At 40.9% G+C, this 27,165-nt stretch overlaps 2 protein-coding genes across 3 annotated transcripts; one reads left to right on the top strand and one right to left on the bottom strand.

The window, feature by feature from the left end:
* Positions 1-1,296: 1,296 nt before the first annotated feature.
* On the bottom strand, positions 1,297-7,249 carry LOC309720781 (kelch-like protein 10; the record flags this gene model as incomplete). The annotated part of the gene is made up of 5 exons (XM_082557955.1): positions 6,732-7,249; positions 5,315-5,801; positions 3,733-4,326; positions 1,832-1,981; positions 1,297-1,596 (listed from the first exon to the last, which is right to left on the bottom strand). Exons 1-5 carry the CDS (start codon positions 6,863-6,865, stop codon positions 1,297-1,299), a joined length of 1,665 nt encoding a protein of 554 aa, XP_082414081.1. The 5' UTR covers positions 6,866-7,249.
* A 118-nt stretch (positions 7,250-7,367) lies between these two features.
* plekha3 (pleckstrin homology domain containing, family A (phosphoinositide binding specific) member 3) lies at positions 7,368-26,979 on the top strand. Of its 2 annotated transcripts, XR_014280473.1 has the most exons (9): positions 7,368-7,709; positions 13,684-13,800; positions 13,894-14,043; positions 16,808-16,929; positions 17,246-17,350; positions 18,403-18,446; positions 22,003-22,097; positions 22,455-22,863; positions 24,226-26,979. XR_014280473.1 is itself a non-coding variant. In XM_082557198.1 (8 exons), the coding sequence occupies exons 1-8, from the start codon at positions 7,670-7,672 to the stop codon at positions 22,562-22,564; spliced, it is 783 nt and encodes a 260-aa protein (XP_082413324.1). In that variant the 5' UTR covers positions 7,368-7,669; the 3' UTR covers positions 22,565-26,979. The 2 variants fall into 2 exon arrangements, 1 of the variants encoding a protein (XP_082413324.1); XM_082557198.1 differs by having other exon boundaries at positions 22,455-26,979.
* The last annotated feature ends 186 nt before the right edge of the window (positions 26,980-27,165 follow it).

The following is a 27,165-nucleotide window of genomic DNA, read 5'->3' as shown; positions in this document are numbered from 1 at the left end:
TAAAGAACAGAAGCAATAATAAGACAAAAGAATTAACAAACACTTTTTTGTACCAAAGCTATAATATGTTGTTAAACTTCTAGTTTTATTACAAGCATTTATCTCAAGCTAAACAGTGGTGTCTAAAGAGAAAATGTATATTCCTTGACTGGTTGGTGAGTGGTTGCTAGCTGTTGATAAAAATGGTCGCTAAGAGGATTTTGGACAAAAAACCTTGTTATTGCTTGGCTTGCCAGCAGATTGCCACTGATTGTCTCTTGTAATTTAGATAAAAGTATCCAACTTTTCTGCAAACACTCTCCAACAAGTCACAAAGTGGCAGTGAAAGTTGAAAAAGTTTATGTAAACTGGAAATGAAGACCGTTCACTGGTACTGCAGTGATTTCCAGGTTACATTACATTTTTCATATTTTTATCAGTTTTTTTGGTAATTGGCAAGTATTTGCAAGGAAGTTACTTTTTTCCATGCTTCCACTTTTTCCCCTATGGGCAACAATCTGCCTGCAATTACAGCAATCACAAGGAGGCTTTAAATGAAGCATATCCTTTTGTGCCCTACAGTATTTCACGTAGCAACCTCCAGGAACCACTCACCAACTGATTTGGGAATACACATTTTTCTTCATGAGCTGGGGCTGCCAGAGGATCACTGACTGATGTCTGGGCATGTGATCAAAGCCTTAGTGAGATGTTGAGCCCTCTCATGCTGCCATAACGACTTCAAACAAAATAAAGGGCATTTCATTTACAGGTTCCTATTGTAAATTCCTGTGTTTCAAAATAATTTCAAACGCTATAAATTTAAATGCCAGAATATATTCTACAGACTGGGTTTCAGAAAACACATCAGCTTTATTTTAATAAGGAGAGATCAATCAAAGGAACTGAACATGATTTATTAATGTGCAGAATTCAATTTGAGGTATTTGCCAGTTAGACTCTGATAGTCCATCCTGGCAGAATGGAATCGGAGCAGTGATAGGGATTAGGGCAGGACCCCCCGGAGTCTAGACGCTGGTGGTAGAGATGAAGATGGCGGCTTGAATGGATCACCTATTAGTGAAGAAACGATTTGACTTTTACCAATGGGATCTTAATATCATAGCTGTTAACCTCCCTTGTGGCCATAAAACGTGGAAGCTGCAATGCCCATCATGTTGAAAAGAAAGTTCAAGTTCTCTGTTCAGCTAAAAGAGACTTTTTCACTGGGATGTCAGACCTCAGGATCTTAAGCAGAAAAACAGCCAGTTTTTTATTGATGAAAAATGTATTTCTTTATTTCTTTATGTGAAATAATTATGAAAGATAAGCAGTCAGATCAGGGTGTCGCTTCAGAACGCAACAACTGACAGCACCTTGGGTCATCCCTTTGTCGCTGACAATGTACCACCTGTTGGTCTTTTCATCATAGCACTCCACATTGCAGAATGAGCCGCCATTGTGGAAACCTCCAACCACATACAGCTGGTCCTCCAGCACTGCAATGCCGAAGTTTTTGCGAGGGTGTAACATGGGAGCAACGTTGCGCCAGTGTCTTGTTCTTGGGTCATATGCGATGACACTACGCAACTGGGTGATACCGTTAAAGCCACCAACCTGTGCAGACAAAGGACTTGTTACAGTCTGTAACGTAAAAATGTTCTGTTGTAAAAAAAGTAAATAGGTCTCCAGATTCCAAAATATCTGATTCTAGGGTAATTATAGAAATCACATTCCAATAATCCAGTACATGGTACTTGGAAAATAATACAGACTCCCAAATACAGGTACAGTAAACATTCCATGTTTGAATTTCTGTCCGTAGTAAGAGTATGTTTTAAGCTCTTCTTACTACATAGATTTCGTCATTGTAGGCGACCACGGCTCCCCCAGTCCTCCCGGTTTCCATGGGTGTGATCAGTGTCCACTGGTTGGTGTCAGGGTTGTAGGACTCAGCACATGACAGAGGTTCATCTCCAGTAAGACCACCACAAATGTACACCTAGAAATTAAAATCATGTTTAAGTCAAAATTAATAGAATTAAATGTTTCAGCTTCCAGAAAATACTTAAAAACACTAAAAATGTCTGAAGGTTCTCAGTCATCCATGTCATCGTATTCTAAGGAGCTTGGAAAGAAAAGCATCTGGATTTCTTTAAGTTGCTTGAAGACGTTTCACCTCTCATCCGAGAAGCTTCTTCAGTTCTAAGAGTCAAATGGTGGAGAGTCCCAGATTTAAGCCCTGTGGGAGTGTCCCCCCAAAAGAGACAAAGGACCCCCTGATGATCCTCTACCTAATTACATGAGCCAAGGTGTGAAAGAGGGTGTGGGTCACAATCAGCCAGGGTTTCAGGTGAGCTCATTGTGAAACCTGGCCCCACCCTATCATGTGATTTCCTGAGGTCAGATGGCCCAGGGTGTGAGTGGGCATTAAGGCGTCTGGGAAGCGAACTCAAAACTGGATTATAGATGGCAGACAGTTGGTGTCGTAAACCACCGCCTCTGTTAAAAGATGGTCGCTCACAGTGGTCATAAATGGCTTCTTTCACTCCTCTTTCAAACCATCTGTCCTCTCTGTCCAAAATGTGAACATTGGCATCCTCGAAAGAGTGTCCTTTATCCTTAAGATGCAGATGGACTGCTGAGTCTTGTCCCGTGGAGGTGGCTCTTCTATGTTGTGCCATGCGCTTGTGAAAAACTAAAAATGTTTTCATCAGATTTCTGTGTAGCTACTTTGCATAATAGTAGTAAAAATCTAAAAATGATGGTGTTATCCTAAAACATTTAGTTTTAGCAGAGGTTTGCTGCATTTATTTTCTGTATTTTGCAGACTTGGAAAATATGGATGCAGAAATTGTAAAATTACTATTTTTCACGATCTGAGGGTGAAGTAACCTTAACCTTCTCCCTGAGCTGTTGGATTAATGGTAATAGACATATTTAGTTTTAAAAAATATTATAAAACTGATACAATTCATAAACTATTCATATTTTCCACAGAAAGGTCCAGTGATGATTAAGCCCTCAAGCCGAAAAGTACATTTGCAAATCAGTGCCATGTTAAGCAAAACAAATAAAACAGGAATAAAGAAATTGCCGAGCCATAATATTCTTTTTAAAAAACATATATTTACTGAGATTAAATTAACAAAAAGATCCCAACCAAACCAAGAAAACCAAAACAATCCTTTGCAGGATTGTTATAAGTTTGCAAGAAAAAAAGTACCAACCAAGGAAAGAATGTCTTTCTCAATACTCATGACATTATTCTAAAAAAAAGAAATCATTTTTTAAAAATTACTCCCATTGGCCAGATTTATAAGACTATTAAAAAATGTTTTTTTGCACAGAAGCTCACAGAAAAGTAATATTTTACTGTGCTCTCATGTTCCAGTGCATAAATTCGTTGGTTGGCTGGCTCCAAAAGATAATAAATCCCCATATGTTGTAAATCCAACTACATAGCCTTAAAAATCATTTTTACAGCCAGACACAAAAGACAAAAAAAAAACAAAACTAATCCATATGGATAGCGTCCTAGCTAAAATTTGGGTTTGTGACTGCTTTGGGAAGTGTACTGACAGATTAAGGCATTGGCATCTTTTGGTGCATTTCTAATGGAATTATTTGACTGTACATTTTATTGACGCAGCTTGTTAACCAAGGTTGTTAGCATTACCAGTTAACTTTGTCCATCACTTTCTCCACAAAACCAACATGGCAGAGATCTTCCACTACCTCAATTCCACTTACCTTACCGTGTAGTGTTGCAGCACCAGCTTCTGTCCTGGGCTTGTGCATCGATGCAATCATAGTCCACTGGTTGGTGTCAGGCTCATATCGTTCTGCAGTTTTCAGTTTCTTTTGTTTTCGGCACCCTCCCATAGCATATATGCAGCCATTCAGTGTGGCCACACTGAGAAAGCCCCGCTCTTCATGCATTGAGCCCACCTCTGTCCAGGTTTGGCTGGTGAGGCTGAACCTTCTCACATGACTTGAATAGCTTATGAAATCAAAACCTCCAATGCAATAAATACATCCATTGAGGTAAGCACAACCGTAGAATCCCAGAGAAGCATTGTGTCTCCAGCTCAGCGGCACCCAGTGGTCAGCTCGGACATTGTACAACTCAATCTTGTCACTTGGGAAATGACTCACCCATCCACCAACGGCCAATAAGACTTCAGACGGCAGGCGTGTTTGGGTCAGAGGTCTCTCCATATTGGACTCATTTAGCATCTGTATGGCAGTGGTTACCATATTCATGCATGCCGGACTACTACTCACCAGATCATTTCTGCTCACAGTGTCAACCAAGTACTCAGTGGGCATTAATAGTAAGCGGACCTGGATGAAAACAAGAATCATAAGGGAAAAAGGCAAGAAATACAACATTAGACTGTATATAAGAGTTGGACGTAGCCACCATGCCACCACACATTAGTGAAGTATAGCACTATCTCTATAATCAAAATGTCATGGAATCACCCAGATAGCTATGGAAGCTCCTGGCATCGCCTCCAATCAGCTGTGGCATTGCCCTTAAAGACCCTAACATTACCTGTAAAGAGCCACAGCATCACCTGCCAAACAGCAATGGCAGGTCATGGCATTAGCTCCAAACAAGCAGGGGTGCCACAGTCAAGTGTCAATGCCATTATCTAAGCACTGAGTAACCTCCTGCTGTGGAAACAGGTCCCACAATGAGGGTGTGTCCTGTTGTAAATGCCTAAGGACCAGTCAGTAAGTTCTGGCAGAACACTATGGGCATAGTCAACTTTTCTGTCAGAAAAGCTAAAGTGCAGTTCAGACAGATTATCAATAATGCACTTCTGAAACTACAAAACAACGGCCAGTTTTATCTGGACGCAAGTGTAGATAATACTTTGACAATTTATTAAGGACTAAATGATGAGCACCTTCTGATGCACACTCCCAAGTGAATTAGAAATAGCCCCCCCCCCCCCCCCCAATGTGATTAAGAATGAAGAAGAATGATTTTCCTACATTAACTCTATTACCAAGCCTTAAGTTTGAGTAATTTTGCCATTGCAATTTTAGCTTTTTACACGTCAGCCGTAAAAGGCTGATGGGTGAGCAGGTGGGCGGCCTGGACACCCAACTCTGTAAACACAATAATGTACAATCAAACTTCTTTTTTTGCATCAGGCATCAAGCTTATGCTTTATTTTTTATTCCTAATTCAAAGTGCTACAGCGGAAGTTACTTTCTATACTTTCAAACTTTACCATTCATTCAACAGCCCCTCACTGAGTAATAAACAAAATAAATGCACTTAGAGGAGGAATTAAATTGATATCCCATTTTCAGTTACCTGCTTGAGCAGTGCGGGCATGTCACACCCACGTTCCACAGGGGAATAGTTGATCCATCTGAGAATGGCCTCAAACACAGTGCTCTCCTGCTTCACATTGAGCTCATCCTTCTCGATAAGATCTGATAGTTGCTGCACAGAGAGCTGCAGGAACTCCAAGGAGAGTGCACCAACCTCTTCAAAGTGATGGAGGATATAGAGATAGGCCTTTCCCCTGAGGTCAGGACAGTTGTGTAAGTGTGCCAGATTGCAGATACTGACGCAGTTATTTACACAAAGCTTCCTCTCCAGGAAGTCGCAGCAGGCTTGAATGACGCCAGTCACGATAAAGTTGTCTGCTTCCACCAACAGCTCCAGTACATTGTCCTCCGTCACCACAACAGATTGGGTATAGGCATATTCCAAAATGAGGCTCATTACTTTTGGAGACACAGTGGGGAAGTTGTAGACCTTGTTTGATGGTAGTGGTTTGTAGCAGAAGAGATCCCTGTGCAGATTCAGATCAACATTTTCACATTGTCTCTCTGTCATGGAACTTAAAAAGTACCTGATGTCATGCAGCTCATAGTTAAATAGCATTTGTAGAATTTTTCAGCTGCATGCTTACTTGAGCAAGCTGTGATCAAAGAGATATGAAATTAAAGTAACAAAAATCTAAAATGACTTGATTTCAAATGGGCAGTCTCCTATTTAAGGTCATCTATTCAGACATGTCCAGAAAAACATTCAGCATTGCTGCTATGTTTAGACAGACAGAAGGATATAGAGTTGTCTAGGCATTGTAGCAAATATTCCTATACAGTAACAGGGTTAGGGCGACAGGGGACAGCAGGCATTAAATAGCTGCAAATATAATAACTGAATTTCACATTATCAAATTTACTGACTAGACAGAATTGGAAAGAGCGGAAATGTCCCACTGCAACAGAAATGGCATATCATTGGCCACCTCTCAGTCTGGCCCTAAATTGATTACCTGCCTATTTAGACATACAATTTCAGCTAAACTGGTGAAGGCACAGCTAATATCACCACTGATGTGGTCCTTTTGGTGCAGGCCAGTTTGTGCACAACTTTATTAGAACTGCTGCTGCTGTTGTCGTGCTGATGAAATATCATGAGAAAGCCAGTTTATAGTGTCTGTAATCTTTCAAACTACCTCTTACAGGCTCATTGTGGAGTCAAACACAAACCTATACTATATGTGTATCCCAACAAACCTCCCAAAATAAATAACTAAATAAAAATACAGGACTGACTTTTTCCCCCTAAAAATTGCTCCAGAACATTTCTAGTGATCAAAAAGTACAGTGTAACATTGAAACCTCCCAATACCTGCTGCACTGTGTTACATGAAAGCTTTGAAGTAGGATAAATGCAGAACCAAACCACAGCCAAACAACACAGGCCTGCTCACCTGAAGTATGCACTGCAGTTGCAGAGGATGATCCTGTGAATTTTAAACTCAACATCTCCAGCTCGGATCACAGAGTCACACAACTGTCCCTCCAGAAAAAGCTCACTAAAGACAGTACTACAGGTGCTGTTCATTATTCAGATGTTACTCAAGATGTTTAAACTTCTCAAAAATCTCCTGTTTAGTGTTTTCCTTTAGAGATCTGCCTACACTTTGTAAGGTACTTTGTCTAAATTACCGATTACGTTAACTTATGCTGCCTGGAAAGTGTCACTAGTCTGTTTATATTTGAAAATCATAGTGCTTCATTCTGTTCTTCCGTTAATTAATCGGGGAAAGGATTACAAATAAACCAAATTGTATTACAAAATCACAATTTCTACCTTAGTAAATTCAATTGTATGTATGACATTTTGCAAGCCTTGCATTTTTTAGGAACGTACATAAATATATTTTGCCAAATAAAATATTTATAAAAAAATATCAGCGACAAAAACAGATATTAAATAAATGTAGAAGAAAAAATTATATATTTTAACTGAAACGACCATAAAATTGAAAAAAATAAATATTTGCGTAAATTCAAAGCAAATTTCCTTTTTGTATTTTTGCGTTCATGTGGAATGGCTGCTCCGGGACTCCGTAGAGAAGCTGGTGGTTTGTTGACATTTTTCTCCATCAGCTGAGTGGCCAGAAGTTAGCCGTCGAGTTTCCGAGCAGCTCAGAACAAATCAACACCTCAGCTTTATTTTTACCCGCTGACGCTGTCATTCAGCTGTCACAAACCACAAACGCTTCATTCATGTTTTACATAACCAGCGGTGCTACACAGAAAACCAAGGGTTACTGCGACCGTTAGCTACATATAGCTAGTGTTCGGCTGCAGCTAGCCTGGCTACGGAAAAGGCTAGCGACGTTAGCCGATGTGAAACGAAGACATGGAGGGGATACTTTACAAATGGACGAACTACATGACAGGTGAGTCTTTCTAAAAACTGATTTGAACTAGCCGTGTTAGTATTGAATAATGTCAGCCAATTTTATATATGTTACAAGTTTCTAAATTAGCAGGTTAGCTAACAAGCTAATATTAAATTAAAACTGTACATGTTACTGTGCGGCTGCTGTTTTTGGTTGTAAATTAATGTAATGTTGGATTTATTTTGTCAGAATTATGTTGCTAATCAGCGTCATGCCAATGCCAAGGTACTGCTGCAAAAACTTAGTTAAAGCATTAAAAGTCATGATATACCTTGTCGACATGGTGAAATGTAAGACATCACTAGATTGTAAATGCTGAGCTATCAAAGTATTCCAAGTAATTAGACGTGGAGAAACAGTAAATACAAGTTTCGGCATTTATTATGTTCACCGTTTTACCTACACATGGGTCTTTAGCGCTTAATTAAATTAAAGCATTGAAGAATTTAAAAGTCAGTTTGTCATGATCTTTAGAGACAGTTGGAAGCAGAGTTATTCAATCTCCACTGCATGCCAGGTTTACTGGCAAAAGTCATAATAATTCAGCAATTTACAATAGCCACATTACACAAATTACAAGTATGTTTTGAATATCTTCATTAAACTAAAGTTGTTGTTGGTGGTAGTGGTGGTGTATGTTTGCAAATCAAACAAAACAAGGTCATTTTGGTGAATGCTGCTGTCTTAAAATTATTCACCTTCTTCTTGGAAAGTGTATTTAGTTCTTTGCGGTGCACCAACGTGCTTTTAAGGCATCTCAGCCGTTCCTCAGATCCAAAGGCCTCAAGTTAGATTATATGAAACTCAGCTTTGGTAGATTTCATATTTGCTGGAGCCAGTAGTTTTCCCTGTTGTCATGGTTGCACAAACTGGGCTGTGCAGGCTTGACAGAAAGGTAGATGCATACAAATACCAATAAAAAGCATTATATTTGTCAAATCAAATGACAAAGTAGGTAGGTGAGCTAATTGCTGTGTATAGCTGTTATGGTCAGTGGTGTAAGTGAATCGATGACTAAAGTGCTTGTGTATGGAATCTTGTTTAGTGCAAGAAACCAAAATCCAAAGGATGTTTCTCAGGGAAGAGAACTACACATCAACTAAGCTCTAAGAGCTTTAATAGCGGACCTGCACAGAAGGCCGAGATGTTGCCGGTGTTGCTCAATGGAAATAAACACACACATAGACTGAAAAGAAGGTGGGGTCGAGTGGGTCTTCACAGAGTAAATAAAATTAAATACATTTGTGTGTCTAAACCTAAGAAGGAAATATTAGTGGATATATCACACCAAGGATGCCAGAAATGGAGCTCCCAGTTTAGAGCAAAGGAACTATAAATGTAGTAAATGTTTATCACTGTAAACTCTAAAATGTAATAGAGTAGAGTTTAAAGTAGCAAATGAGCTACTTAAATACAGGACTTGAGTGAATGTATTTATAGCCATCCATCCATCCATCCATCCATCCATCTTCATCCGCTTTATCCGGAGCCGGGTCGCGGGGGCAGCAGCCTAAGCAAAGAGGCCCAGACCTCCCTCTCCCCAGCCACCTCCTCCAGCTCATCCGGGGGAACACCAAGGCGTTCCCAGGCCAGCCGAGAGATATAATCTCTCCAGCGTGTCCTGGGTCTGCCCCGGGGCCTCCTCCCGGTGGGACATGCCTGGAACACCTCACCCAGGAGGCGCCCAGGGGGCATCCTTGTCAGATGCCCGAACCACCTCAGCTGGCTCCTTTCGATGTGGAGCAGCAGCTGCTCTACTCTGAGCCCCTCCCGGATGGCCGAACTTCTCACCCTATCTCTAAGGGAGAGGCCAGCCACCCTTCGGAGGAAGCTCATTTCCGCCGCTTGTATCCGCGATCTCGTTCTTTCGGTCACTACCCACAGCTCGTGGCCATAGGTGAGGGTAGGGACGTAGATCGACCGGTAAATTGAGAGCTTCGCTTTTACACTCAGCTCCCTCTTCACCACAACGGACCGGTGCAGCGTCCGCATTACTGCAGCCGCAGCCCCAATCCGTCTGTCGATCTCCGGCTCCCTTCTCCCATCACTCGCGAACAAGACCCCGAGATACTTGAACTCCTCCACTTGGGGCAGGAACTCATCCCCGACCCGGAGTGGGCACTCCACCCTTTTCCGGCTGAGAACCATGGCCTCAGATTTGGAGGTGCTGATCCTCATTCCCGCTGCTTCACACTCGGCTGCGAACCGTTCCAGTGCGAGCTGGAGGCCCTCACCCGATGAAGCCAACAGAACCACATCATCTGCAAAAATCAGAGATGAGATTCTGAGGCCACCGAAGCGAAAGCCCTCCGCCACTTGGCTGCGCCTAGAAATCCTGTCCATAAAAATTATGAACAGAACCGGAGACAAAGGGCAGCCCTGGCGGAGCCCATCACCCACCAGGAACGAGTCCGACTTATTGCCGGCAATGCGAACCAAGCTCTTGCAACGGTTGTATAGGGATCGAATGGCCCGTAGCAATGGGCCAGACACCCCATACTCCCGCAACACCTCCCACAGGACACCCCGAGGGACACGGTCGAATGCCTTCTCCAAGTCCACAAAACACATGTAGACTGGTTGGGCAAACTCCCATGCACCCTCAAGTATCCTGGAGAGGATAAAGAGCTGGTCCAGTGTTCCGCGACCAGGACGAAAACCGCATTGTTCCTCCTGTATCCGAGGTTCGACTAGCGGACGAACTCTCCATTCCAGCACCCTGGCATAGACTTTCCCAGGGAGGCTGAGGAGTGTGATCCCCCTGTAGTTGGAACACACCCTCCGGTCCCCCTTCTTAAAGATGGGGACCACCACCCCGGTCTGCCAGTCCACAGGTACTGCCCCTGATCTCCACGCAACATTGCAGAGGCGTGTCAACCAGGACAGCCCTACAACGTCCAGAGCCTTCAGGAACTCGGGGCGGACCTCATCAACACCAGGGGCTCTGCCACCAAGGAGTTGTTTAACTGCCTCAGTGACCTCGCCCCCGGAAATTGGCGGGTCATTCCCCTCATCCCCAGACTCTGCTTCCTCCTCGGAAGACATGTCAGTAGGATTAAGGAGGTCCTCGAAGTATTCCTTCCACCGCCTGACAATTTTCTCAGTCGACGTCAGTAGCGCTCCGCCAGCACTATACACAGTGCAGGTAGAGCACCGCTTTCCCCTCCTGAGACGCCTGACGGTTTGCCAGAATCTCTTCGAGGCAGTCCGAAAGTCTTTTTCCATGGCCTCTCCGAACTCCTCCCACACCCGAGTTTTTGCTTCAGCCACTGCCCGAGCCGCATTCCGCTTGGCCTGTCGATACCTGTCCGCTGCCTCCGGAGTCCCACAGGCTAACCAAGCCCGATAGGACTCCTTCTTCAGCCTGGTGGCTCCCTTCACCTCTGGTGTCCACCATTTGGTTCGGGGATTACCACCGCGGCAGGCACCAACCACCTTGCGGCCGCAGCTCAATGCAGCAGCTTCGGCAATGGAGACGCTGAACATGGTCCATTCGGACTCAATGTCCCCAGTCTCCCTCGGAATGCTGTTGAAGCTCTGCCGGAGGTGTGCGTTGAAGATCTCGCGGACTGTGGCCTCTGCTAGACGTTCCCAGCACACCCTCACTACGCGTTTAGGTGCACCAGGTCTGTCCAGCGTCCTCCTCCGCCACCTGATCCAACTCACCACCAGGTGGTGATCAGTTGACAGCTCAGCCCCTCTCTTTACCCGAGTGTCCAGAACATATGGTCGCAGGTCTGCTGATACGATTACAAAATCGATCATCGACCTACGGCCTAGAGCGTCCTGGTGCCACGTGCACTTATGGACACTCTTATGTTCGAACAGGGTGTTCGTTATGGCCAAACTGTGATTAGCACAGAAGTCCAATAACAAAGCACCGCTCGGGTTCAGATCAGGGAGGCCGTTCCTCCCAATCACGCCCCTCCAGGTCTCGCTGTCGTTACCCACGTGAGCATTGAAGTCTCCCAGCAGGACAACAGAGTCTCCAGGTGGAGCACCCTCCAGCACCCCCCCCAGGGACTCTAAGAAGGCTGGGTACTCTGAACTGCCACTCGGCGCATAAGCGCAGATGACAGTCAGGACCCGTTCCCCGACCCTAAGGCGCAGGGAACAAACCCTCTCGTCCACCGGGAAAAACCCCAACGTACCGGCAGCAAGCCGAGGGGATATTAGAATACCCACCCCAGCCCGCCGCCTCTCACCAGGGGCAACTCCAGACTGAGACAGAGTCCAGCCCCTCTCCAGGAGACTGGTTCCAGAGCCCAAGCCATGTGTGGAGGTGAGCCCGACTATATCTAGCCGGTACCTCTCAACCTCACGCACTAACTCAGGCTCCTTCCCCACCAGAGAGGTGACATTCCATGTCCCTATTGCCAGTCTTGGCAGCCGGGGGTCAGTCCGCCAGGGCCTCCGCTCCTGGCCGCCACCCGGCACACAATGCACCCGACCCCTATGGCACCTCCTGCGGGTGGTGGGCCTGCGGGAGGATGGGCCCATGTCTCCTCTTCGGGCTGTGCCCGGCCGGGCCCCATGGACTAAGGCCCGGCCACCAGACGCTCGCCCTCGGGCACCCTCCCCGGGCCTGGCTCCAGGGCGGAGCCAGGTATTTATAGCATTAACTTAAATGTTGCTCAGAGGAGAACTGACAGCCACACACAACCACTGAGGGACGTATCTTCTGATGTAAACCAGCTGCATGGTAACAGGACCTGAAGTGGTGTTTGACCTTAATGATGCCAGCATAACATGTCTATTAATAATAGTGGCGGAGGACAAACTATACACTGCTTGTGACCTCAAACACTCCCACTGTCATCTGCTTTTTGTCAGTTGGAAACTGAATGTCATCAGAACAATCTCCTCTGAAGGGACATTTCTAAAGAGACTTAAATTTCCCTTTTCACTTCATTGTATGATCCCTTGCCAAAAACGGTTATAGTCAGAGTTAGAGTTCAGACACTTGAAGCAGGAAATGGTCAAGATTTTTGGCTTCAAAATGCACTGATTCAACCTCTAAGTATGGGCCCCTGTCTTTGTCATATTTAATGGTAAACTGAATATCTGTGGATGTTAAACAATCGGGTTAAGGCGATAAGATAGAGTATATTCAGCAACGTCCTCTGCCTTGTAGAGTTGGAAAATTCAGAAAGTGGCTTTCATGAGTTTGATCACTATCTTCTCTTGTTGTTGACCAGTCAAATCAAGAAAACCTACTGGGCAATAATAAATAGGGATGTACCACTTACTAAATTACAATGTTTAAAATAGGAATGTGGCTGATAGCAGATGCAAATATCAAGGTCAGTCTTTTTATGTTCTTTTTTTTTTTTTTTCATTTTTTGAGCCATCATAACTTCATGTTTACAACAGATGATTATTGGCCATTATATCCTTATCAGCACTGATAACAGCCAAAAAATGAAAGTTTAAAAAGTAAGGAAGGAAGTGACGGGAGAAATATTGATGTTGATGGTGCATAGTTTGCCCACTAGTGGGAAAATGTCTAAAAAGGGGAAAAATATCAGCATATATAGCAGATTTTTAGATCACCAGATATCAATATTGGCCTTGAAAATTCTGACTGTCCAGGCTGTACATGAAATTTCCAGGTTTGCGAAAGACACATTTTACTTGTTTAAAACTGCAACTAAATTAATTTTACTCTGTGTCACAATCTAGTGCCAGAATCTTTAAAAAAAATTTGTTTAGGTTTTTGTTTTGTTTTTTGTTATGCATGTTTTTGTTCCATAACCAACCTTTTTTTGCTACATCATGTTTTTTAATTAAAATAAAAAAAAACAAAAAACAAATGTTAAACTGTAAAATTGAAACTAAATATCATTTTAAAATAAACAAAACTCGGGTGCAATTTTGAGAATATATAAAACCTAAAAAATCATGGAATTATAAAGTCAGTGTTGTCATTGATTTTTTTTTGTATTAAACATGTAAGTTTTTTTATCTTCAGGATGGCAGCCTCGCTGGTTCGTCTTAGAGAACGGAGTCATCTCTTATTACGACAGCGAGGACGATGTTGGCAAAGGAAGCAAAGGATCCATCAAGATGTCCGTATGTGACATTAAAGGTTAGCTCCTCTATATCTCACCCATTCTCTCTCATGGTGTCACAAAAGCAAACATATCCATCACACTAACGCTCCTCATATTTTATGTCTCAGTTCATCCGACAGATACGACCCGTCTAGAGTTGATAATCCCTGGTGAACAGCATTTCTACGTACGAGCTGTGAACGCTGCAGAGAGGCAGAGGTGGCTCGTGGCTTTGGGGTCATCCAAAGCTGGGACACTGGACAGTAACAAACACAAAGGTAAGTCTGCAATGTCTGCTCTTTTTTCTCAGGATTGATCCGTGGGAAAATTACCTAACAAAAACTGGAAACCATTTCAGTCAGCAACAATTTAGAATAAATTACAAAGTAAAAGAACAAGCAGCCCAGTCTGCTAGTTCAATGTTATTCTGTGCGTACTTCACCACATGTCAGCCACGGGACAGCTGATGTGGCATAGAGAGACTTAAGAGGAAATGGTTAGCAGTTCAGAGATATTTAACAGCTGCTACACCAGCAGTTTTATCTGCGTGTTTACAAAGACTGCAAGCTGAGGTCAGGTGAGCCGACACCATTGAAAGACTCAGACCACCGTAATTCTTTGGCTTATCTCTCGCGCTCGGTCATTGTGTTTGGTCAGAGAGACAATATATAAAGTGAGAGTTTTATTACACTTTTTGTTACATTTACAGTAACAGCACCTTATAAACAGCTTGATTAAATATTTCACTTCTGCTATCTATTGGCAGCTCTGTATATGATTTGTTTGCTAAATGAGGAGGTTTATAAAAAGGAGAAACAGCAACTGCAGATGACAGCAGTATGCAGCATGTTAATGAGATTGTTTTATATAACCTGGTCCTGGTGTTATTTTTTTATCTTACAAACTAGATTAGTAATGTTTGTATTGCATGTATTGTCTTGTTTTATATTTAGTTTTATTTTATTTTTTAAAGTTAGGAAAGCAATATTTAGGTCAAGCCTGATGTTGCCTTAAACCAGGATGGACAATTATTTTCCCCAAGAAACTGGTTTTGTTGTGAAGGGCTACACCAATGAGTTAAATTTAGTTGTGCTCAATATTAATTTTATCTCTTTATAAACTGCTGCTGGTAGCAGTAGCAGTGGCTTTTACAATTAGGCAATAAAAACATGATATAGACATAATAAAAACTCCAGCCTTTCATAACTGTTTAATCAACATTCCCAAAACAAACCGAACAAATTGTATTGTTTTTGAAAAAATTTAAAGACCTTTAACTTTATACAAAATGCTTTACTATTTTACTCAGTCAGGATCAAAGTATGAGGTGGAAAAATGAAGGACAGTTGCATCAACAGCAAATCAAAGAGCTGTCTTTTTGCATCTGAGAGCTCTGGAATGTCCTCACATTTCTTCTCATAAAATCTCATAAATTTCTGCCCTCAGGCCCCAGACGCTTTTTAACGCTTTGCCCAGGTTGAGCTATTTGACAGCTGTGTGGTAAAGGCCACATGAGGCCAGGGCCATACAATGCTCAGGTCTACCTTAAACACTGTAAGGAATGATTCCCAGGTTCCTTGGTGCATCCTCAGCTATGACTTATCATTTTAGCCATTTAGCTGTCCACCTGTGGTCATTAATTACAGACTTAACCATTCATTATTGTATGTGAACATGATTCTCCTGTTGATATTACTTTATTTCATTCTGGAATTGCAAAATAAGCTGCTCAGTGTCTTTCATCCTGTGAGAGACTACTGTTGTGTTTTTTGATTTTATTTTGACACAATATGCATTACGGAGTGTGGATAGTGATATTGACTATTGGTTAGGGCTGCCACGATTTGTCGACTTGTCACGATTACGTCGACTATCAAAATCGTCGACGACTGATTTAATAGTCGACGTGTCGTTTGAAGCTTTGTAAGATCCCAAAAGACGCAGGAATAAGTAGCAGGATTTAAGAGTGTAATAACGGACTGAAACAGAAGATGGCAGCACAGCATGTACAAGGATGCCAGCTGCCGTTAAACCCCGAAGAAGAAGAAGCAGCTGTGTCCCAGAATTCATAGCGCGGCCCAGCTTAGTTTCCAACAATGGCGGTAGCTAGTTAGTTTTAATATTACTCTTATTATTCTTTCTGGGTCACAAAATAAACGTTTAACATATTTTCAGGCGAGAATGTAGCTGTGTAAACCTCAAATATCGGCTCAGTTTATCAGGACACCACATATTTTCAAAAGCGCTCCGACGTTTTCGGAGACGTCTGTTACCCACTAGCTCGATAGCTAGCTGGGGGCTAGGTCACTAGCGCTGTGAGAACACCGGACTCCCAGCAAATTGTTTTCAAACCCACCGCCGTCTTTCGCGACTCAGGTTAAATATATATGAGTCACTTAGATAAATTAAAAATGTTGTTGTTTGGCTTTTTTTTTTTTTTTTTTTTTTTTTGTATTTTATTTGTTCCTGAGTAAATCGGTTTGGCTGAGATTAAAGTTATAGTTTTTACACAGCTGAATAAATGTCAAGCAGACAGCTGATTATCAGAAGTGTGAGATGCTGGAGAATATACTCCGGTGTCCTGTTATATTTTAGATAGCAAGGAGTTTATTAAACTTTACCGAAACAATCTGCAAATTTCATTAAAATTGAATAAACTATCATCTTGTCTTTATTTTTAGTTAGCACCTTAAAAGCTTAAAGCTGTAAGCTAATGATATATAAGAGCAGATGCTGCTGGTGCAATAAGCTGTAGTTTTACGTCCAGTGGATGATGATCTGATTAGTCGACTAATCGCATAAATAATCGGTGACTAGTCGACTATCAAAATAATTGTTTGTGGCAGCCCTACTATTGGTCATCTCAAAATCGAATAAGACATGGAGAAGGGTCGTCCAACTCTGCAACCCTTCCATGTACATTATCATGGAAATCTAGTTGTTTAAATATTTTAACATAAAACAGAAGTGAACAGTGGCATCATTTAGTTGATTCAGGTACACATTTATTAGTTTCCTGAACCCAACACTTCTGTCTGTCAGGTCCAGACTGTCTGAAGACAAAAATGTCTGAACTCCGCCTGTACTGTGACCTCCTCGTCCAGCAGGTCCAAACAATCCAATCACAGTACAGCGCTGACTCAGAGACCGCGCCGACTTCTGAGGTAAGAAACGGGGGTTCTTTTTACCTCAAACTTATCTTTACAATATTTCAAAGTTAGACTCAAATTATAAGAGTTTCTTTTTTCAGTACTTAAATGATATTATTTTGCTTTATTGTGTATATGTGAAAGAAATTATTTAAAAAGGAGGCATTTTACCATTTAAAAAAAAAAAAAAGGAACCTTTAGTGCACACAAAAGACCCATCAGGCAGAAAGATGTCTAAAATTAAATCAAAATTATTTCTCAGTTTGAAGCTTGAAGGTATGTGAGTAAAAAAAAAAAAAAGATGATTGGTTATTCGTCTGTGTGTCTTCAGGCCTCGCTCCTCAGTGCCACATGTGCCACTTTCATCAGGACTCTGGAGGAGTGTATGACCTTGGCCAATCACAGTTTGACTCCTGACCTCCGACCTCCTGAAAGGGTAATTTCACCTTCTCTAGCTAATCAAAAGCCTGTAATTTAGGTTTAGATTAATAAAAAAAAAGGTCAATAATATCTATTTTCTCTAACTCAAAAGTTGTTTAATTATTCAGTTACAGTAGATAAAAGATGTTTAATACAACATGAGTAATAATATTCAAGAAGAAACATCCTCCGTAAAATAAAATACAATTTTGTATCTTTGTTGACACGACCGATTTTTTTCATTTATATTCCTATGGTTTGTTCGAGTTTCACAATGTGCCCGTGATGTTCAGCAGTACAGAGTGCTCTGGTGCACAAAACCAGAGTCATTAGGCGTTCTGTAATTGGATAGAAATATTGTGTAGTTGTAGACTTGGCAAATAACAGTGTGGCATAATTGTTTTATTGTAGATTTTATTTTGTACTCATACACTCAGGGTAAAACATTGAAGCAGACGTGACAGGAGAGGTTAAGAAAACACTTGACCTCGAGCAAAATGTTATCTTCACTGATTAGTTTACTATATTTTTACAGTAAGAAAGAAATCGAACAGAATTCAATAAAAATGTTACTTTGATCTTTTACTTGTTTCATTTATAAACAGACCAATACTTTTTTTTATAAGGTGATGACTCTGTTTTGTATTTTGAAAGGTGCACCAGTCACTCAGGTTACCCTCACACAATGCACAAAAATGATCAAACTGTTCAGTCAATTTCCATTTTTAGTCTCAGACACTTTTCATTTCCTTTTACTTATTTTGTATTCTTTTCACTGTACTTTGAACATTGTAATACCAATACCTACAGGCATAATAAAAAAAAATCTTAATCTGCAACAGAATAATTCCAATAATGCTCAAGACGCAGGTCTTTATTTAGACGTGCCAGATGGAAATAAAAAGTTAACAAAATGGCTTAAAGTCTAAATGTTTTCTCATTTTACAGCTCATCGAGGGATCAGAGATATTTAGAACAAAAACAAAAGTGAAGGTCTTGAAATTGTTATCAGGTTTTAATTGAACTTAAAAAAAATCTAAATGACCAAATGTGTCACTTTCTGTACAGATGAAGCGGTCAATCAGTCACCCTGGAACATACAGCTTTGACAGGTGAGTGAAACACGTACACAAACCATCATGAATTTAAAGTTGTAACAAAAAAGAGGTGACTTAAATTCATTCAAAGTCACATTTAAAGTTTCTTATAGACTATACTCAAGTTTGTTTATGAAGCATATTTATTACAAACATGTTGTTCAAAGATCTTTACGTGGGAAAAAAAACCCTTGGATGCACCAGGGGCGATTCTAGCTTCAAACTTTTATGCAGGCTCAGCCTCCAATCATAATGTCATGCACACAATGCCTTGCAGTTACAGCATTGTGTTACAACTTGCCTTTAAAAGCAATTCAATTCAATGTGTTTTCACAGATTTAAAAGTAATAAGCTGGTTTTAGGGTGGATCGTTTAGTCTGAGGCAAAGACTCGATCAGAGTTTTCAAACTAGAATTTTTAGGAGGAAGTTAAAGAACAATAAAGTAGATACAAACATGCACAGCATTGTTTCAGTATTACTACTTAAAGTAAAATTATTCAGTACAGACACTGAAAAATCATCCTGGACAGGAAGCAGACTTTTACGTGAAAGTTTTTGAATTTGTACAAGCTTTCAATCTGACCCTGTTCTCCAAATAAGAAAGGAATTACTGGAATGCTGATTTTGGCCTCCAGGAGGCAGAAATGTAGTATTTTAAATATGTCAATCTGAACTGGCACAACTCAGTGTAGACTTTACTACAGCAGGTACTGAAGAGTACTGGAGGATGGACACGTCACACACTAATTATTATTGTCACATATTGGCATTTTATAGTCCGTGTGCAGTGCTTTGCACACACGTCACCTTCTGACAGCAGAGTCACCATCTACCTGAGAGCTAATTCAACAAAGTGACTTGTTTTGTGTGTAGCATGATTGCCTTTTTTTAAAAAAAAAAAAATCATGTTTTGTTGATGGATTCTGTAAAAAGTCTCGTTCCAATGGTTGGACTGAGATGCATGGCAGGACACTTTTTAAAGTAATGGTGTTACATACATCTGTTACTGGGAGATGTTAAAATTATAAAGTAAGTGCTTTTTCAATTGCTGATGACTGCTGCATCACATAAGAATGAAATAGATGTTAGGATATTTATCAGACTCAACTTCATTTGTTCACTTTAGTGATTTAAAATCTGCTGACATTAATGCCTAGCATAGACAGCAGGTATTATTAAAGCAAATAAAACCTGTTAAACCCTCAAGTGACTGCTATTTTAGCCACTGAAATGACTGAGTGGGTTCATTTATGACTCCATTAGATTTTGTACAGGAAACCTTTTTCCTTTTTCCTTACAGCTTTATGTGTTAATGATGCCTATACTATTTACTTTTCCCATGACAATATTCAGTTATTGTTTATCAGTAATATGTTTTGGGCACAAAAGCGTCAACCTCACAAAATGTCAGTTTAGTTGTTTTCATCGTGAGTTTGGGTCTCAGGTGTCTGCTAGTTCTCGTGAGCACCACTTCACTGCGAAACATCACTTTGCACATAGAAAATTACACCAAAAATTTGTCCACAGTGTTAAAACAAAAAATAAATGACCCACCTAACTACCCATTAACCCTGTCACACCTGTGAAAAGTTGTAACACCTCACTTGGTTACTTCAAGGTTAAGTGTTCATACGTCACTCCGCTTTACAACAGTTTCTACTCCTTCTGTACTTGTGTCTTGGATCTTTTGGGGGGAAGCTGTTCACACACCATGCAAAAAATAAACTGAATATTTTAATTTTTGTTGTTGTTGACCTTTACAAATCAAATGTAACGGCTCTTCACCAGTTTCTCAGAAACCAAACTAGTTCTTTAGGTTTTCTCAAATCTGTTGAATGAAAATGACTGTGAGGATTTAAAGGTCCCTTCATTTTTGTTGCTGGTTCATTTAACTTTCAGAGGATGTCATTCTCTGTCAAGAGGACAAAAAGCAAAGCAAGCGATAAAATTTAAACTCATGATTGTGGAAAAAAAAAGGTTTTATGTGAGATTTGATGTGGAATTGAACACATGAGACATCAGGATGAAACTAAATATTTACAGCACAACCTGTAAAGTCCAGTGTGATAGTGCTGAGTCACAAGACTGACAGATTAATATGAGTGCAGTAATAATGTCTACGACAGTGAGTGGCTATGAAGCAGCCCAGTGGTCTGAGTGGAAATTGTACAGTATTATGAAGATTATATATTGCATTTATTTAATGAGTAACGACAGCTTGTTTATGTTCTTGTGTTTTGGAGTCTGATTGTGTGATGAGCAAATGCTCCTGCATCGTCTCAGATGGAAGCGGGGCTTTGCTCCAGAAGCAGGTTTAATGGAAAACTGGAGGCAACTCTGGGTTTTCTGTTGTAGTTGGACTGCAGAAATCCCAGGTCACATAACTCACTCACTGGCTGCTTTTCTTCAACAAACCCTGAATATAGTAATGATATTATTTATTGATAATAATAATAATAATAAGAAAAAACACAATAATAATTAATAATAACTGAACTAACTCTGATCAGCTGATAACTAACTCAGTTATCAGTTTAATAAACTTGCTTTCTGTAAAGGAGCAGTTGACAGTCTAGATAGTTCATTTATTTTTACAGATTTTGTTATTGTTTCAACAACTGATAATTAAGCTGGAATCAGTTGGAAGCTTCGTATAAATATGTAAGAGTTCTTCTCACATGTTCAGGACTTCTTTAGCATTAGAAATGTTTATTTATATAATTTAGCACGATTCTGATTGCAGTTTGATCTCTAACTGGACAGGACTGTCGAGTCCGATGTCACTTTTGCTTGTTATATCAAATGTGATTGGTAATTGCTGAAATAAGGCAGTCTTAGTATTATGGAAAAGCACCTAATAAGCTGCCTTTCCATAATTCTAATGACCATGGCACCTAGTGTCTGCCTTATTTCCAATCTAGACATAAACATTTGCCACACAAAGGCTCATTTGACTGCAGTGCAGATGCGTGACAGGCTGTGCTGCATCAGCAGTGTAGTTCTATAATTTCAAAACATAATGATTTGGGGAAAAAAGAAGTTTCTGTATAAATGTCCATTTCTTAGATTTGGAAATAAAGCAGACACTAGATGCCATGACTGAAATTAAACAATACTGAAGCAAATGCTGTATGCGGTGGCTAACCGCCTAACCATGTTTCTGTCAAGGTTGGCGGGGACCACAGTATTGGGAAGTCAGACAAACACACAATAGTTGAAAATATTTCAAGTTTGGAGAAGAATTTGTTTGACACTGTGTTGCTAAATCCTATCAGCTGAGATTCTCCGTTGTTGTTGTTTGAGGGCAGCTAAAGCTTGCATTGTTGCTTGTCAGGGTCCTGTGGGCAGCAGTCTGAGCAGAGATGTCCAAACATCTCTTCCTTTTACTTCTTGGTAGTTTTGTTCTCCTTCTGGCTAATAGGGGTAAATATTTGTGGATGACTTTTTTTTTTACTGTTCACAAAACCTCCCCATTAAATTACAGCTGTAAGACACACTTGTTAAATAACACTACTGCGGTGAGAAAGTTTTCAGTTTCTCTCAATCTTTTTCATTACTCCTCCTCCTCAGGTCAGGTGTACTGAAGGAGTACGTGAGTGGAGGTCAAAGGTCAACTCAGCGGAGAAACCGTACCAACTCTGACAGCTCGGTTTATGATACTGAACGTAAGACATAACATCTTTTTATAGTCTGCATAAGTGACACTTCAGAACTAAATAAAGAGAAAATAGTAGAGAGACTTAAACACATTAAGTTTTTAAGTGATATTATATGAGCTAATTAGTATAAGTAGGTATAGTTACATTCAATATGAATTCTTACAACTGAGCTGAAAACATGTTTTGTATTCAGTACTGAGAGTTAAAGCCTGTATGACCCTTGGTTGAGTTTACCAATGGCTGTTTCAGTGAGTGGTTTAACTACGTTCTTTGTAGCTTTCTGCACTTTCCGCTGTGTAACTCGATTTTGAGAATCCTGAATGAAAGCGACCCACCTGTTAATATATTTGTTTTGTTTTCCAGGTTTGCTGCCTGCTCTCAACGGTGACTCGTCCTCCATTCCCGAGGAGAGGGCAGGCAGTGTGAGCCCAAAGACCACGCCCACTGACACAGACACTGACCTTTCCATCTGAAGACCCCAAGATGCCCATCCAAACCCTGATAAACTCTAGAAGATGTCACAAACGCCACCAGATCATTATTTGCTGAGATACTGACACCATTACACCAAGGATGAACATTTTCGTTGTAGGAACGTCCTTCACAAGCTGTTTCTCAGCTAATTGCCAAACAAAAGCACTTTGGATTCATTAGCTTTCATTTCATGAAGTCTTTCAGTTGCACAGTATACACTAGACTGACGGAAATTCAGTCCCAAGCTGAAGTTCGAGAAATTGAGAGTATGAATTATATGAAGCTTTAACCTGATGAGGTGAGAGGACTCCACACTGTTAACCTTTCAGATTTAACCATGGATACTTTTGTAGTCATGTAGTTGTACTTGAAGTCCACATCCTGGATTCAAGGAAAATTGTAAGTATCCCCAGTCGATCCAGCGAATTTCCTCAGCTGGAACCAGATGATTGTATCAGGCAGCTCCATGACGCAGTGTGGACACGATGAACTATGAATTCCTGGTTTCTGGAACAATTAGATGCCAGGGCTGCTTTAATCAGAATGTACTGAAGGTTTGTTGTGTTCTGAGGTTTGTTTGTGCATCCAAAAACTGACCGCAGAGCCAAAAGTTTTGTTCAGTGGCACTTAGACAGGATGTTGAAATCCAGCAACTGTGACGCAAAAGCATCTATTTTTCTGGCTTTTCCTAAAGAGCCCCAAATTACTTCTTTCCTCCCGTCTTCTGTGTTCTTCTTCCAGGCCTCCAGCTGAGCTCATTGCCGAAAGCAAAGGCAAAAAAAAAAAAACGTTCTCCATCACTCTCCGTCCCTGCTTTAACGAGTCTGCTTGTGTCTTCAGATGTTTGCCAAAACATAATCACCTGCATTAAAGCTGCCACCTTTTTTTTTCCAGGCGGTCATGCTCAGCCTGGACCGTGTTACGCTCTTTGCAGCTTGTCCTCGTTTTGAGCCGAGTTTCACCTAAACTCTTAAGACAAGTGAACAGAAATACTAAATTTCAGATAATCTAGCTGGGAATGTGAGCAAATCTTTGAATTTCTTAATTATTTCCTTGAAGATGTGACCCTGACACCACTCATTTTAGGGTGAATATGAAAACTGAGCTTTTTAGCAATCGGTCACTGACATGACTGAAGCATTAATGCTAGCTCAGATCATATTATATTTGTGTGTGTGGTCACTGTGTCAGATTAGGAGATGTTTTAGAAGATGGATTCAGTTTTGGGATTTAATTGAGGCGGAAGTGCCTTCAAGCTGCATTCCTTTTGATTGCCAGCAGGGGGCGACTCTTTGTGCTGCCTAGTCTTTGTGGAACTGTGAAGGTCGTTTTGTAATTTACTAAAGTCAGAAAGGAGAATCATCCAGGTGCACTCGTAGACTTATGACTTTTCAGTTATTTGTCCTCTGTTTCTTGGTCACATTCATCACTTGTTCATCAAAATTCTCTTCAAAACAACCGAATGGTGGCGGATAAAAACTTTGCCTTTTGAGAATGAGAGTCACCACAGATGCCACATCCCAGTCAGTCACACTTGTTATCCAGCCTTTTCAAATGAGAGAACCAAAGTGTTGTGTATAAACTGACATATAGTCTGTTTTACAGTCCTGCGTTTCCAACACTGGCAACATCGTTTCTCTTTTGTTTTTGTCATTTTCAGCTTCACGGAAAACTGGAGAAGGTTCCGGAAACTGAAGCGTAAAAATCAAAAACCTTATCTGAACCTTACTGTGATCTGATCTCCTCTTTAAGGTCATTTTCAGCATGTCTTTTTCTTTCCTCCATTCTGACCACTCTCACTGTGTGACTTCACCATGGACCTCACATTAGTGCAAAGAACGAACATCAACTTTTACTTTAAACTGATCCAGAGTTTGTGGATGATCATCGTTGGTGATGAGAGCTGAATCTTTAGCTATGACCAAGCAGTTTCCAGTCAAAGACCAGAGTTTCCAAGTCCAAAGGCAGCACATCAGGTTGAGGAAACTTAGAAGAACGCTCTGCATTTTTTTTCAACATTTATCTGGTTGTGCATCATGGATTCGTTCCCCAGCACAAGGCTGTGGATACAGAGTTCTGCTGTAACATCCTGAGGTGTCTGAGGGAGGAGATTCAGATGCAACGATCTGAACTGTGGGGATTTTCAGCCACAGACATTCAGGCTTCGCTCACCACCTGTCTAACTCCCCAGATTTGCCTCCCTGTGACTGTGTTCACTTCCTGAAAGTATAAAATCATGAGAAGTATAACTGTTCAGACACACGAGAGGCGATCAAGCGGCGTCGCAGAGGAGCGAGTGCAAGGAGACAGCAGCAGTCATCTAAAAACTGCAGCCACACTGGTGATCAAACGTTTACAGTGTTTGATTTTCACATGTTGATTCCCAAAACCTTATCAAACTTTAAAAATATGTAAAGCTTAATGTTTCAGACGATGATGTATTGTTTGCAAAGTGTTGTCTTTGTAAATTTCTTTCTGAGGAGCTGCAAGGAGGAAAAAACGTGTTTGTGCCATTTGAAAAACTGCCTTCAGATAGTATCCACAGCAGGATAAACAGTGTTCACCACCAGAAAATAAAAAAAAACACAAGATATATAATTTTCTGTGGCTCAGACACTCTAAAGGTCAAAGTGACACATTGAGTGGAAGAAGACATTTAGATTTGTGTGCGTGTGTGAGAGACGAGGAAGGCTGTCCCAAATCTTCACACATCACCTTTGAAGTCTGCACAGTGTCGTGTCACGCCACGCCACGCTTGCGTTGTTGTTCAAACACAGAAAAAGTAGTCATGTGAAAACAAAGCAAACACAGTGATGCTCACCAACGTTCCCGGCAGAATACTGAACTGAAAAAACCCCCCAAATATTTGATGCCGTAGTGCGTTTGTGTTTACCTTAACGTCACTCGTGCCAATTTAGATGGACCACGTCTGTTGTATCCTAAGCTTTGTGAATTTTGTGGGTGTTTTGAAACAGACAGTTTTCCTAGTAACTTTACAGTACTTTCCCTTAACATCCATTTTTCTTTCATGTGGTGACTTTTGCACTCCAGAGTCTTTTTTTTAAAAAAATATTTGAGAACTAAATAAGTGGATTATAGTGACAATGGTACTGCGTGTTGGAAATCGTGATGGCTGTGAAACTTTGAAAGCTGCAGCCTTAAATATATGAAAACTTCTTGAAACTTTTCTTCTGTGTATTATTCTACTCGAATGTCTGTTCACTCTCTGTGATGAAGACCCAGAGGTGCATTTCCTGTGTATAATCAGAGCTGCACACAGTTTAAACTTTGGATGTTAGCTTCATGTCCTGTCACTGACCTGTGATGTTACTCTCATCTGCAGAGAGCTGGTAGATCTGTATTTGATCATTGTGTGGGCCCATATAAAATAAAGTCTACATTTTGCCAAATTTTCAGACGTGATAGCACGACAACAACGCTTAATGAGCTTTTGCTTCTCTGACTACTGACGTGGTCCACCGGCTGGTTCGGGACATATTTGGGCCTCATATATGATCCATTTTCTGTCCAATAACACAGATGATAGATTAAATCGATCAAAAACTGGACTTTTTTTTAATTTTTTTTATTATTGAATCACTTATTAATACAGTGAATTTTTAAAAAAGTTTTAGATTTACCTTTACCTATGGTCGTGAGCTTCAGTTAATGACCGACAGAATACAGTTGACACCGCTTCTCTGAATTGAAAGAGCCAGCTGACATAGTTCGGACTTCCAGGGGCAGATCCAGCACACTCAGGAGAGATTGTGGCTCTCGGCTGGTTTGGGAATTTCTCAAAGAGCAGGAGGTGGGAGCATCCATGCCCCTGTGCCCAGAGAAGCCGTAGACCATGCATAAACAATGAGCTGATGAATGCAGGGGAGAGAACTCATCAGAATATATTTGCTGAGCTATGTAAGAAGAATATTACAAACTCTAGATATATGAATTTTAAAATAAATATAAAGATGTTTTTCTTGCTGTTCTTTTGCATCCAGATATTGAGATCCCGCCCATATCTTAATGAGTCATCTTTGCAAGTACGGGGAGGCTGACTGTGTTACGTGTAAGCCGCCCCTTCCACATTTCCATGCTAAGCAAACTGTTTAGCTGTAGATTCATGTGTTCAGGATTCTTTGGAACCCCCCCCCCCCCAAAATAAATAAATAAATAAATAAATATCCTGCCCTTAAACACCTCAGTCAACAAGCTCTGATGTGAGAGAGAGAGAAGCTTAAATATTACACTCCTGAGTTACTCCCAAATCTCTTTTTTTCTTCTTGCGGATTATTTTGTATTTGTTGTGGCCAAACCAGCAGAGATTTTCATGCCTTAACTGTCTCTGAGTGACGTAAGTGGTTGTATCAGATCAGATTTTCATTGTCTGAATAAAGAAATGTTTGAAACTGAAGGTGGTTTTTTTTTTCCTTTCATATTTAAGGGTTTATATAGACCTTTAACACGCATGCATATACTACCTGCCCATAAATCAACAGCAGTTTAAGACTTTTAATAGGAGCTTTGTGTTTATTCAGCTGGTGGGAGGTTGTGGAGGGGCCTGGACGATGATCCTGTTGCGTGTTTACAAAAGGTGTGT

The sequence above is a fragment of the Aulonocara stuartgranti genome (assembly GCF_965226115.1).
Source record: "Aulonocara stuartgranti genome assembly, chromosome: 13".
NCBI lineage: Eukaryota > Metazoa > Chordata > Actinopteri > Cichliformes > Cichlidae > Aulonocara > Aulonocara stuartgranti.
Note: the sequence above shows the minus strand (reverse complement) of the source record. Positions and strands in the feature narration are given on the sequence as shown.

Excerpts from the sequence above, each read along its gene's own strand:
- plekha3 (XM_082557198.1), top strand. The coding sequence starts at position 7,670 with ATGGAGGGGATACTTTACAAATGGACGAACTACATGACAG. Across the intron at positions 14,044-16,807 it reads GGACAGTAACAAACACAAAG|GTCCAGACTGTCTGAAGACA; the intron begins GTAAGTCTGCAA and ends TCTGTCTGTCAG. Across the intron at positions 22,098-22,454 it reads CTCGGTTTATGATACTGAAC|GTTTGCTGCCTGCTCTCAAC; the intron begins GTAAGACATAAC and ends TTTGTTTTCCAG.